At 40.0% G+C, this 14,131-nt stretch overlaps 1 protein-coding gene across 2 annotated transcripts in view; it reads left to right on the forward strand.

Annotated features, from left to right (window-relative positions):
- Positions 1-4,798: 4,798 nt before the first annotated feature.
- The window catches only part of LOC148029456 (putative glucose-6-phosphate 1-epimerase), a 54,585-nt gene continuing 45,252 nt past the window's right edge, over positions 4,799-14,131 (forward strand). For both annotated transcript variants that reach the window (XR_015692430.1, XM_087688276.1), the window contains exon 1: positions 4,799-5,236. Coding sequence is in view for 1 of the 2 variants with exons in the window: in XM_087688276.1 (XP_087544402.1) it covers positions 5,120-5,236 (117 nt within the window). In the remaining variant the exon portion in view is untranslated. The remainder of the gene's footprint in view (positions 5,237-14,131) is intronic.

The following is a 14,131-nucleotide window of genomic DNA, read 5'->3' on the forward strand; positions in this document are numbered from 1 at the left end:
AAGCTTGTTCAATTTATTACTTTGTGTCCTTGATTCCATGGACATGGAAAGCAATATTAAAGGTCAATTAGCCCATTCTCTTCATGCTTTGGAAAAATAGTTAAAGAAAAAAATTGACTTGGATGGTTTGGAATCATGTGCACACTCCAAATATAATGGTAGGCTACAATTCTTATGATATACATTCATATGGTAAGTCTTGCTTCAAGACATATATATGAGTGGGGAATAGTGGGTGGATATCATTATTCATTTCATGGAATTTCATTTGATCTAGCACATTTTGTGCATTACATGGATATAGACGTATTTGGAAGCAACTCTTAAGGGTACACATCATCCTTGTAGGCCAACTTGCACTTAGATTCGACAAAATTATGTATGGATTTGGATGCTTAAGGTACCTTGACATTGGCACAACTTTGGCTCATTGAGTAAATTAAACATTGATTCAATGAGTAACTAGGTGGAGAAAAAGGACTATAAGTCAAGATTCTTACATAAGTTAGCCTCTTAGTGGAAGACAACAATCTTTTGAGCTAGTATTCTATACTACCATTTTCATATGGAGAACTATGTTGGGAGTTTGCTAATTCTAGGCACACTTAATCATGAAAGAATATCAAATGGGACATTGTCCTTTCCTACTACACAACGAGAGTTTCCTTTGACTTATTAGATGCCTAGTTGTGCATCATGTTTGAACCTCTATTTCCTGCATTTGGCAAGGGTGGTTGTAAGGCCATTACTCCATAAAGAAGGGTCTTTAGAAGCCCTCTCTTGCTCAACTCTAGCAAACTTTAGGATCCTCCAATACTAGGCATTGTGGCATATTGGTCTATCTAGAATGCCTCATACCAATAGTGGAGATAAAGAAGACATTCTCCCTTGTGAGTCATGCTACCTTGGCAAGTATCACCATGTCTCAATATTGGTGTTTTAACTAGGAAGCATGCTGATCCACCTCTTTCTCAAATTCAATTTTCAATTCCAAGTCATTGGGTTTGCAATGGCAGACACCCATCTTTCAACTTAACATATTCATCTAAAAGATTCTTATGGGTTCAAGTAATCTCGATCCATCCTTCTTGAAATTAGGAAAGTACCACGTATGTGTGTGTGTGTGTGTAGAGAGAGAGAGAGAGAGAGAGAGAGAGAGAGAGAGAGAGAGAGAGAGAGAGAGAGAGAGAGAGAGAGAGAGAGAGAGAGAGAGAGAGAGAGAGAGAGAGAGAGAGAGAGAGAGAGAGAGAGAGAGAGAGAGAGAGAGAGAGAGAGAGAGAGAGATCCAAGAGATGTCTTTTGAATTAGAGTGCTTTCCTTTTCCTAATGGTTTGCATGTAATCTCGATATTCAGAAACTTATGTTCAGAACCTTTACAATTATGAAGCTATGTAGCCACATCAAGTGTTGTAAACATACTTCAGTGTTATAGTTGTTAAATTGTGCATACATTGTTAAAAGATTTTGCTCCACATGAATGCTTTGATATGTGTTAGTTTAGTACAAACATGTGAAATTCCCTTACATGCTTTGCACACTAGTAAAAGGATAATGTAGAAAGATATGAAGTTTATAAACGTCTTTAAGTATATTCCAAGGTTTACCACAAAATGTGCTCATTTGTGAGCACAAAGAACAAAAGAGCATTCACATAGGGTTTTAAGCACATGGTCTAAAAGTATTCAAGTCTCTTAGACCATAGAGCATTTTGGTGCCACCCTCATGGTGGTTTATGTGAGATTTGGAGAAACTTTTCTACATTTATTGTAGCAAAATTCAAGTTGTTAACTTAATATCTTGTCACAAGGATAATAGCTCCAATTGTCAATTGTCATAGATGGACCAAACATAGACTTTTCTTCATGATATCATGTTTTCTTGAGTCCTATGTCGCAATACCTACCTCAAAAAGAAAGAAGGAAATTTGAAAGGCATTTTATAACCACATCATTTAGAAATTGAATACATATTGTAAATATGCACTTCTAAGCACATTTTTTCTTTTGGAATAATTCATATACATTGACATGTATGAAGGAATCAATCTCTTAACCATGTTGCCAATAGTGAGAGAAGAAATTTACCACAACAAACTTGCAATTTTGATATCTTATGAAAGCAAAATTTAGAAAATACTTTGAGAAATCAACTAGTTATAATAATTAGCCACTAGAGTGAAAGCATACATGAAAGAAAAATCCTACTCTATGAATGGAGAAATACTAGAAAAGTAGGATCCTCACAGAGGTAGACAAAATACAAAATAAAGAAGAAAGGCATTGTATTGTAGTTATAAAATCTTGTTAAGTGCATTATAAATTATTTTTAAAGGGTCTTGATAGGGATGGTAAATATGTAAAGTATCAGATAAACCTTTTGGAAAGTGGGCTTTGCAATGTTAAGGAAATGTACATCTCCACACTAAACAAAAAGGGGTAGAAAGATGGTTGAAGGCTGAAGTTGGTTGAGGTGGGCACCACTCCCATGGGGAGAGAGAGAGAGAGAGAGAGAGAGAGAGAGAGAGAGAGAGAGAGAGAGAGAGAGAGAGAGAGAGAGAGAGAGAGAGAGAGAGAGAGAGAGAGAGAGAGAGAGAGAGAGAGAGAGAGAGAGAGAGAGAGAGAGAGAGAGAGAGAGAGAGAGAGAGAGCTTCCAAATTGCTTAAAAATCAAGCACACAATCCATATGGAAGTAGCATGTCGCATAAGTTTTGGGCCTAGAATGACATTTCAAAAGTTAATGTGATAGTATGTCAATTCTAGTAAAGGCCAAAAAGCAACTTTCAATGTTGAATGGGAGGTGGTTTGAAGTGGTGGGACTCTTGATGGTAGTTCCATGTTTAACTTAAACAACAAGATGAAGGACATTCCCAAAGTGTAGGGTCATCCCAACAAATATGTAATGGACATGACATGGTTAATATGGGGTAAAATTCATGCTTTTCTACAACAAGTGTGCGTTAAAAGCAAAGAACCATTACAATTATAATAAGCATGGTAATATTACCTTGGGTGTTGAAGTGGTTCTTACCCTCCTCCATCTCATGCTATGAAGAGATACTAGATGAATCTAATTGATCATGTTTCAAAAGTTTGTGAATATGTTCCTCATTTTATGGTATCACATAGGTCTTCATTAGTATGCTATACCATGGTATCGTATGTGTTTTCAATAGTACGCTATACCATGAGACATATGCGAGATGTCTCCATTTTATATCATCACATTTCTTCATGAGTAAGTTACACCATACAACATATGTGAGATATATTCATTTTATGGTATTGCATTGGTCTTCATTAGTATGCTATATCAATAGAAGTGCAAAAAGTTAGCAAACAATTTTGAGCTTAAAATAGCAAGCACATCTACATCTTCTCGAACAAGCTTGCACCCAACCATTGTTGTCCGTGGCTCATATCCTGTTTCTCCAACTTCATCTAGCACAATTAGGATTCCACTCACTTTATCATGTTGCAACATTAATAGCTAGGTTTTGTAGGGGTCATCATTCCCCACCGTGAACCACCCCCCCACCCCAATGCATGCCTTTTCGACATATTGATTATAAATTTGGTACATTGCCCAAACCTTGATAGTGGCCATCATTCCAAAGAATAGGGGTAGGTGTGTGGGTTACAAAGGCCTCTAAATCAAATCCCCTCAACTGAGCAACTACGAGAGGCACTATCATTGTTTTTTTGATGATAGGTAACTCTAGATTAATTTCCCTCAACTATGCAACTTTGCAATGTACTATTATATCATTGTTCTTTTGATGATAGGTAACTTAAACCAATGCTTCACCTCATAGTAATTTGGGCAGGGTGTTGGGTTTGCAAGGTAGGCGAGTGGACTAGATTGGACTAGATTGTGGCTACATGAGTGAGTTGGGGGGGGGGGGGGGGGGGTTGTGTATGTGACACATGCCTCCCCCTCCGCACCCTACTTTAAAAAAAACTTTCAATAATAATATCGAAAGACAAGAGATGCAAAGAAATATGCTCTATCTCATTGATTTGACAATAGTAATGTAAGTGCTCAATGCCTAAGATGGAGAATAAGGCACAAGGTATGTGTGTTACTATTGCTCGCACATGTTAATATGATCGGTTTCCTATACACAAACAATAAAAGTAGGCAATCGTAAAATGGAACACACAAGAGAGGAGAGAAAGATGGAATTGTTGCATGTGTTAGTGGACTTTGGTTAAGTTAATGTATCTCATTTTGCTCCATGAAGAGTTCACATTAACCATTATAATAGCATGCCCCCCATGGAAAATGCTAAAATATGAGCTAAGCATGGATTACCTAACTCCCTATAGGATGCTTTGTCGATTTGTCAATATAATAAGACAATGAGCTCCAAGACTTATGTGAGCTAGCATGAGGATGGTTCGGTTTTCATTAGAAGTGGTGTTAACCTTTACTTATTTGGTTTGAGAACATCAAAAGAGAATGATGAGAAAATGTGGAGGGGGGACTTCTTTGAATTGGCATTAAGGGATGGAACTCTTTTTTTTTTTCATACTTCCAAGAGGTGTTTTATTAGGTCAAGATGTACCTACATTTAGTTTCAGTATATTCCCATTTGCCCTTTTCCAACTGTAGGAAACGGTTGGGCCCTTGTCCCTTGACACCTCATTTTCATCCTCCCTCCTTAACCTTTGGCTTTCGTACCCTTAAAAACTTAAAATACAAAACAAAAAAAGGAAAAGAAAAGAATTTCTGCAAACTAAAACATAAAAGAAACGAGAGACACGAGTGGTTTTCTTTTTTCCCTTCCTTCTGTATTTAACCCCCGAAAGAGAAACGATCTGAGAGGTAATAATCAAAGGGTGTTGCTTTTCCCAAGGACCCATCTTGTGATTTTCTCCGGTAGTTGAGCTTGTGCCCTTTCTTAATTTGAGAGCAGTGCCTCTGTTAAGAAGAAGAGCCTTGGTAATAAGCTGCTGCCAGCTTCTACCAGAAACAGAGCACCCAGGAACGGGGCACCAGGAACAGGGGAGCTTCCTCTCCTTCTTCTTGCTCTCTTTGTTAGCGACTTCAGACGAGGAGTGCCTTCTATTGCCCCACCTTTTTATTTATTTTTTTGGGTTCTCCCTTTTGCTCCACGTCCATGAGTACCCCTCCCCTGGAAGATGCCCCTGACCAGGACCCCTCAGTGGAGGTCACCAAGGACAACAATGGCCTGGACGTTGTGATCCTGAAATACCCACGTGGGTTTTCTGCCCAGGTTGCTTCATGGCTCCATTTCTTTCTGTATTTATTTGAAAAGAAACAAATATGAATGGTTTCAGCATGAAGCCAAATTTTTCCTGCTTAATGGCTCATTTTTTTCTGTATTTGTTTGGAAAAACCAAATACAAAATATTTTCAGCATGAAGCCTGTTTTCTTTGCTTCTTTGGGAAACTTATGTTTTTAACAGTGGTCCTGTCTGTCAGCTGCATGATGCTGAGAGATGACTTTGATTACGTGAAAACAGAAAAGAAAACAATGCAATTTTCGGAAATTTGAACTTTTGTCTAACTAGGAGGGCTTCCTTTGGAAGAGATCTTGTGTTCAAAATTTGGCTTAACACATTCACCAAAGGTTTACGCAATGATTGAGGATTCCTTGGTTGGCAGCAGTGCAATACCCAAAGCTTTCGGTTTTATGTATGTTCGTTCTTCATATAATCAAGTCTACATATCCTCCTCATAGTACTTTTCTTTCTTAAGGAATTTCTTGAAAAGAATAGCAAGAGTCATTCTTACCAGATTTAGTTGAGCTTTTTAGGGATTAGTAACTTAGAACAGCTATTATTTCTAATTCATCCACCGAGCAATGAAGCAAAGAGCTGAAGATTGAGAGGCACAGGTGAAGTTTGTATTACAAAAACTATATTCTGTATAAGAGCCCACATATTACGACCAACAGTTGCACCTATTACCCATATCGCAATACCGACCCTACTTAATTGCACATTGCTCTCATCTTAAATCCCCACTTGTATGGCAATAGTAAAGTTTTTTGAGAAGTAAGAATTTGGAGGATTGTGAAATTATTTTGTTTTTCTTCGTAGTAGTGGTATAAAATTTCTTCTTCACCATGGTGGCCTTATATCAAGAGTTCTTGTTGCAAGTAGAGGGTACACACATGGAGGCTGCATCCATTTATCAAGAGTTCACTTTTCCACAAAGTTAGATCATGTCTTCATCCTTGACGGTCTTAACTTCGAGGGGAGTTTGCTAAAATTAGGAGACATGTGGAGTGAAGGTTGGATTGCCTGGAGCACTGGGCAGTCCTAGATTTAGTGGATGAAGTTCTTGGTACCTTGGGCACTTGGTAGTGAGAGGGGGATTGACATGGTTTGATAGGATTTTTCCCCTAGTGTGGAGGAGGAAGAACATTCCACGATGAATGAGTATGTTCACTTACTATTTTTCCCTATCTCTATCTCTATCTGTTCCTTGGTATAGGTGCCTTGACAATATCTAGCGAGCCATAAATTTCCAACCTAAAGTCACCTTGAGTATTCAAAGGGGGCTAGCATCTCTCACTAAGTGTGAGTAGTGGGTGGCCACCCTATAATTTTAGTAGGTTTTGAAATCTTCCCTATCAAGAACAAACAAATGGCGTGGGAAAGTAAGTTCAACAAAAAGTAGGATAAGAAGCTCATCTAGTCTTGGGTCAAGTAGGGATAGTGCCCTTGCCTTTGTATGGCAAAATGAGCGATTTATACTTCTTTAGGCTATAAACCACATAGCCAATAATTTGAGGTTAGTAAATAGATATTTGTATTCAAAAGTGCCTTATGGTTGTTCTAGCCTTGTGGTGGAGTTGTATCTAAAGATACATGGTGTGAGCTCTTCATTTGAGATGCTTTCAACCATTCTCCAACACTTTTACTCAAATGGATTACAAGTTGCAAGAAAGTAAATGGTGGAAATTCTTCAAGTAGAAGCGAGAAGAGCACTTGAATTGATTCTTCACTTACATAATCAAATTTCTACTTGTGTATCCCTTCTTCTTTGGTGACAATGCTATTTCTAAGTGTATAATGCCATTTTAATATATGTAGATTTTTGGCTTCCTTGGAATGGGCCATGGAGTTGGCCACCATGTATGAGAAGTGGGAGAGGTGGAGGCTAATCAGCATTGCCAATCTATCCTTGCAAAGCTCAAGGACTATATAAGGACAAAGAGAAGGGCAAGTTTGCAAGGAGTGAGGGTCTTGTATAAGAAGGACATGGAGTTGACTTCTAGTTAGGAGCCAAGCATCAAGATGGTGGAGGGAGTCTTATCATCTTTGGCCATGATTTCCACTCTTTTGTTTTCACTCAAAGGATATTAGGCTCTTCTTCTTGAGTCAACATGATCTTGTGCTCGTGTAAGTAGTGGCGGCAAATCATCTTGCACTTTGCATGGTGGATGCTAGGTCATCCCAAAATTTGATCCAAGTCTTGTTTGTCTAGTACCATATTCAAACTATATTGGCTAATGTAGTAGGGTTGATTGAGTAGGCATTGGTCTAAGGATCATCTTGCTAGGGTGGTTATTTTCAAATCATGAAGTCTTCAAAGGACATTTGCAAGGTAATGTTGAGGACATCCTAGGGAAGAGCGTTGTCTTGATGATATCTTGGTTAACAAGAAGTGACACATCTCAAGAGGACTGACCTGATTAAAACCAGCTAACTACTACACGAGGGAATAAAATAATTAGCAATTAGTCCTCCAATTGCCACATGGCATCATCGCCTACCTGACAAATTGCTTGTACATCGTGTCTGTTGCAAATGCCCGCTAATTGATAGGAATAATAAAATAATGCCCTCCAAGAGTACCTCTGAGAGAACTGATTGCACCCAATGGTGACTTGAGAAATGCTAGTTCAAGGAATGAATAATCTCTAACATCCCCTCTCAAATCTTGGACACGACATAAGGCTTAGGGATCTAGAGTGTTGTCCTAGAAGAAGTTGAGGAAGCGCCTTCATTAACAAATTTGCAAGATAATCCTCCATCTTGCAGTAAACCACATCAATGGTCTCATCCAAGATCTTCTCCTGAATGAAACGGTATCGAATCTCAATGTGCTTTGACCTAGCATGAAACACTGGTTCCGTGCTGAAGCAATGCAACTCTCATTGTCGCAATGAAGTATTGTAGGACCTGGCTGATGACAGTCAAGCTCTCGGAGTAACCTCCGAAGCTATATTGTCTCACATGTGGTAGAAGATGCCGCTCTATACTCTCTCTCTATGGAAGAAAGGGCAATAGTAGACGGTTGCTTGCTACTCCATGAGATAACACCTATACCCAAAGTAAAACAATATCCTGTTGTTCGCGTCCGGTGGTCAACATCTTCGGTCCAATCTAAATCCGTCTAGCTTGTAAAAACCAAGGGGAATATCGAGTACCTATTGAATAATGACCCCCAAGATCGGGGGTCCCCCTTGAGAACTGCAAAATCCTCATAGCAACTTGCCAATGTACCAGCTTGGCTTCACTCATGAACTCGGCCAACAGACCTACATGAAAGCACAAATCAACTCGAGTGTTAAAAAGCCAAATCATAGACCCAATCAAATGTTTGCAGCGGCTAGCATCCATTGTCAGAGAATCTGCATGGGTTGTAGCCTTCTAGTTTGGATTCCTAGGAGTAGAAATGGCCTTATATCCCTCCATCTCAAACGTGGCCAAAAGCTCTTGCACATACTCTTGCTCGGAGATGAAAATCCCCCCTAGAGTCTGGTAAATCTCATGGCCTAAAAAGAAATGAAGGTCCATATTTGTCATCTCGAACAGCTGGTGTAGTGTCACCTTAGTCTACTTGACCTTTTGGGCATGGTTACTTGTCAAAATAAGGATGATCCACATAAAGCACGAACAACGCATGCCCTCTAGCTGAGGTGTGGACATATAACCGGGGATCGGAAAGGGAACATTGATATCTTTACTTTCCTTGGAGGAATGAGTCTATCTTCTCATTCCAAGCATGTGGAGCGTGTTTGAGGCTATAAAGGGCCTTCTTCAACCTGTACACTTGTCCATTTGATGAGGAAAAGCTAGGAGCTGCTCAACATAGATCTCTTTCTTCAAATCACCATTTAGAAAGGTAGACTTCACATCAAGTTGATAAATAAGCTATCTCCTATGGCTAGCGAAGGCAACAACGGCCCTAATGGTAGCCATTTAAGCTGTAGGTGCAAAGGTGTCATGGAAATCCAACCATGGCTGCTGTGTGAAGCCCTTTGTAACAAGCTGTGCCTTATGCTTATCCAAAGTACCATCACTATGATATTTGGTCTTGAAGACCCATTTTACACCAATCACCTTCCTGTGAACAGGCTGAGGCACAATATCCCAAGTGACATTCCGCTCAATAGCATCCAACTCTTGCCCCATAGCCTTCTTCCAATGCTGGGATTGCAAAGCCTCCTTCACGGAGGTGGGCTCCCTATCCTATATGGCATGGGTCATCAAACAATAGTTAGTACAAACAAGCTTGGTAGCATGGGCTTGATTCCTCCAAGATCGTTGTGGACCATCTTGTAACTGCCACTCCTCATGGACTCCCTCAATCCATGAATCATGGAGTGTGTCTCGGGTCCAATGAGGAGATTGGATCTCTCCTTGGCACACACTATTTGTTGAAGTCTTTGGAACATCCACTAGCAGTGGCTTAGTCGGTGGGGAAGTAATATCCTCATTTGAAGATGAAGCATCTCCATGAGGTGCGGGCTCCAAAGGTATTGTTGCTGGTGCCCAACTGTCTCCTAGATCTGCAAGCAGGGGGTGCTGCTCACATCCCTTTGAGGTTGGAACTTCCACGAACCGAACATCTCAACTCGTGTAGATATCCTGCTTAACATGGTGATCGATCATACAAATGGTAACCTTGGGAGTGCGAGTCGTAGCCTGCAAACACGCGTCTTCGGGAAGTTGCTTCAAATTTATCATGTTGTGTCTTTGGAATGTGGACATAGTAATGGAACTTGACGGATCTAGACTGAGTAAGCTGAGAGTGAACGTGTCGGATAACACACGCATAGAGTAGAGAGCAGTAGAGAGGAGAGTGAGCATGACACACTTGATGTTTGGTACAAAGACGAGTGTACCACTTTTTAGGTTTTGATAATATATATAAAGTACAAGAGTGTAAGGGTGCGTTCACACCCGAACATTGTAGAAGGCACAGTGAGCCTTTATTCCCAACAACATTCCACCTAAAGGCAATGTGCCTGAAGGTAGAGGAAATAATAAACTAAGTCTATGTATGTACAAAGCTGAAAGACACACATACTATCCAACCCCCATCATCTGGTGGCAATGAGCAAACCGCTTGGCTAGAAGGCCCTTTGTGAGAAGGTCTATAGGGTTATCATCTATATGCACCTTGACAAGCTCAATGCCTTTGCTGTCAAGTACATCCCTGATTAAGTGATACTTCACTATGTACTTTGTCTTTGCATAAAAGACAGGATTCCGTGCTAGTATGATAGCACTCCGACTGTCACAGTGGAGGATAGAAACCTTTGTAATACCAAGCTCTCTCACCAGATGTAAAAGCCATAAAGCCTCTTTTTGCATGCCTCTTTGGCTGCCACATATTTTGCCTCTGTAGTAGACAATGCGACACACTTTTGCAGCCTAGATATCCAAGAGACTGCTCCTCCTGTGAACATGAACACATATTTTAAAGTAGACTTCCTGCAGTCAGGATGGGCAGTATAGTCTGCATCTGTGAACCCAACAATAGATGACTTATGCTTACCAAAACAAATACACAAATCCTTTGTGCCCTCAAGGTATCTCATGATACCCTTCATTGCTTCCCAATGCTTTTTGCCAAGATATGCCATGTATCTGCTAACCACTCCCATCGCAAATGCAATGTCAGGACGTGTAGCAACCATAGCATACATCAAGCTACCAACAGCTAAAGCATAGGGTATCTTGGCCATTTTAGCCTTTCCATCATATGATGTAGGGTCGTCATCTGCACTAAGTTTCACATATGGAGGCAATGGTACATTAATGGCTTCCCCCCCCTCCATATTGAAACGTTGCAAAACTTTCGTGACATACTCCTGTTATGACAGATAAAGAAGACCCTTTGATGTCTTCGAGTATATGCATGCTAAGAATGTGATTGGCCTCACCAAGATCTTTCATATCAAAGCTATTGTGTAAACTTTGTTTCAAGGAGTCTAAGGCATGAACATCCTTGTATGCAATCAACATATCATCCACATACAAAACCAAGAGAATAAGGCTACCATGTGCTGCCTTCTTGGTGTATAAGCAGTGATCAACTTGAGAACGATGAAATCCCTAAGATTGCATGAATGTATCAAATTTGTGATACCATTCTGGTAGTGCTTGCTTCAGCCCATACAAACTCTTGTTGACTTTACATACCATGTGCTCTTTTTCCTTTGCAGCGAAACCTTCAGGCTGTTGCATATAAATCTCCTCATGCAAATCACCACGTAAGAATGCAGTTTTTACATCCATTTGTATGAGTTCAATGTCTTCAGATGCAACCAAGCCCAAGATGGTTCGCAAAGTAGTCATTTTGACTATAGGAGAAAAGATTTCATCAAAATCAATTCCATGTTCTTGCTTGTACCCTTTAGCAACCAAGCATGCCTTATACTTTGGCAAAGAACCAGAAGTGACTTTCATTTTGCAAACCCATTTGTAGGGTAGCACTTTTTGTCATTTTGGCAAATGTACCAAATCCCAAGTGCCATTCTTCATGAGGGATTTCATCTTTGATAGCATTGCTTTGTGCCATTTCTTACTATCTTGTATGTCCATTGCTTCTTGGAAGCGTGACGGTTCACCACAATCTGTTAACACGACATAACCATCCACATAGTTTACATTAGGAACGAATCTATTTGACTGTTTTGGCACTCTGGTCGACTTACGGACCCAATGGTCAAGATTTGCTGGCTGTTCAACCTGCAAATCTGCATGTTCTGCAGGTTTAGCATGTTGTACAGCTGGTTCAGGTTGTTCCAAAAGCACATGTTCTTGTCGAATTTGTGGAAAATCATGGGCAAGATCTTGTTGATCATTTTCGGCATCATTCCTTGCATTTTCAAGGACATTTACAGTAGGTATTTGCTACTGTCTAACGGGTACTTGTAAACGCCCCGAACAACGTAGTATGCTTAACAATTATGATATTCGCTTGTTTTCGAGATTTAATATAAAAGAGAATGAACACTTAAAGCTGAAAATGAAAATTACTCACAAAATTACAGCCATGAAAATGTAAAAGTAATGGAGACAAGATTGAGGGTTGAAGATGGGCAACCCCCCCCGAAGGAATGTATTTCTGCTCAATCCAAGTCCCTTAGGGAAGAGCTCAGTTACAATCAACCTGAGAGTGAGAAGAAGTAATTCTCACTCTCACAAGATCATGCAAAGATGTACAAACACACATGCATTATCTATTATGCAATGATAAGAACTGATTTCTTTGCAGTATGAGAGAATAAAAAGGGGAAATCAGCCTTCTCCATCGTTGAACAGTAGTACATGGATAGGGCTTGCTTCTTGTTGCTAAAATGGAAGAAAGAGCTTGAAAAAGAGGTGCTGTAATGAATTTACAGGCTTGCTGTCCTGTAAAACAGCAGTGATAGAAGAGGGAATATGGAGGAATTTGATAATGGAGAAGTGGGGGATGATGATGGGGATGGATGGGGCCAGTTTCTGGCTATCTGTGGGTGCTGTACATGAGTTTACAGCAAAGAAAAATGATTCTCAATGAAGAAAAACAAGCTCTTATTTATAGGAGAGGGAAGAGCTAGTACAAAAGGGGAAAGTGGAGTAGCACAAGACAAGTGTCCAGCCACATGTCATGAGATGTGACAAGTGGTGGGACACTTGGAAACTTGTGTGACAAGTGTCTTGACACTTGTCTCTTCTCTATGGCCTTCCTTTTTGGGTTGAATACTGTCAAGAATAGAAACAACCAAATTTAGTAAGCACAGTCAGAGTACAGAACTTACTATTTTTAGAATGACATCCCTATTTTTTAGGACTAGCATTTTTAGGCTAATTCGAGACTCCTAAAATTTAGGGATCTCTTAAAATTTAGGGACCCCCCCAATATGGGTGTCATATGAAAGCTTTTTCCGTGTACATCGCAAAAATGGTATCCGAATCTTCATATGACTTTCCTATGCAAAGAAATGTGTATTTCAAGCTTTCAGCCCACACATGCACATTATACAAGCATTTCATGATTATGCCATCTTGTTGATTGTAACTGTCTGTTCTGGTGGATCTAGCCCACACTTCAAGGCATCAATCCTTTCTGTGTGCGAGTCTAACCCTGATATGGGTGAGTTCTAGTCATAGGTGCTCAATCGGGCCATATAGGTGGAAGTGTGAACTATCTTTTCTCTAACCCACTGCGTGGGTCCACCATAACCTGTGACCACTCATCAGTGGCCAGCTCCAATGCACTTTTCTTTATATCTAATTAGTGCAAAGGAAATAAATTTAATAAATCATTATATAGACAAATTAATGAAAAAGGATACAAATTCTGTTTCTATAGAGTTGTGACAGTACTCTTTGTTATCCTATTGGTATATCCTCCCGGAGTACAACCTTTTTGACCTCCTCTCTTCTTTCGGGCTGTTTGTGCATGCGATCTTCCTAGAAGATAACATAATTGCTGCATACTACTTTTCTTTTCTCGGGATTCCATAATCGATACCCCATCGCATCTTCATCACCATATCCTAGGAAAATACATTTAAAGGACTTTGGCTTAAGTTTGTTGCATTCTTCCTTGCGAATGTGCACAAATGCCTCGTAGCCAAACCTTCTCAAGTGAGCATGCGAAGGTGGCTTGCTTGACCACTCTTCTTAAGGGGACTTCCCTCCCCCCCCCCCCTCCCCCCCCAAAAAAAGAAGACCTGTTTGATGATGATCGATTAATTAAGTGTATGGCTATTATAATAACCTCAGCTCAAAATCCATGGGTAAAGTAGCATGTGACAATATTTTACGGACCTTGTCTTGAATGGTCCTATTCATATGCTCTACAACACCATTTTGGGGCGGATTATGAGGGCGAGTAAGCTTCCTTTTAATCCCTTTGCTGTCATAAAAGTCTT

The sequence above is a fragment of the Lygodium microphyllum genome, chromosome 11 (genome assembly GCF_053477565.2).
Source record: "Lygodium microphyllum isolate KBCC chromosome 11, Lygodium_microphyllum_v1.1.10, whole genome shotgun sequence".
Taxonomy (NCBI): Eukaryota; Viridiplantae; Streptophyta; class Polypodiopsida; order Schizaeales; family Lygodiaceae; genus Lygodium; species Lygodium microphyllum.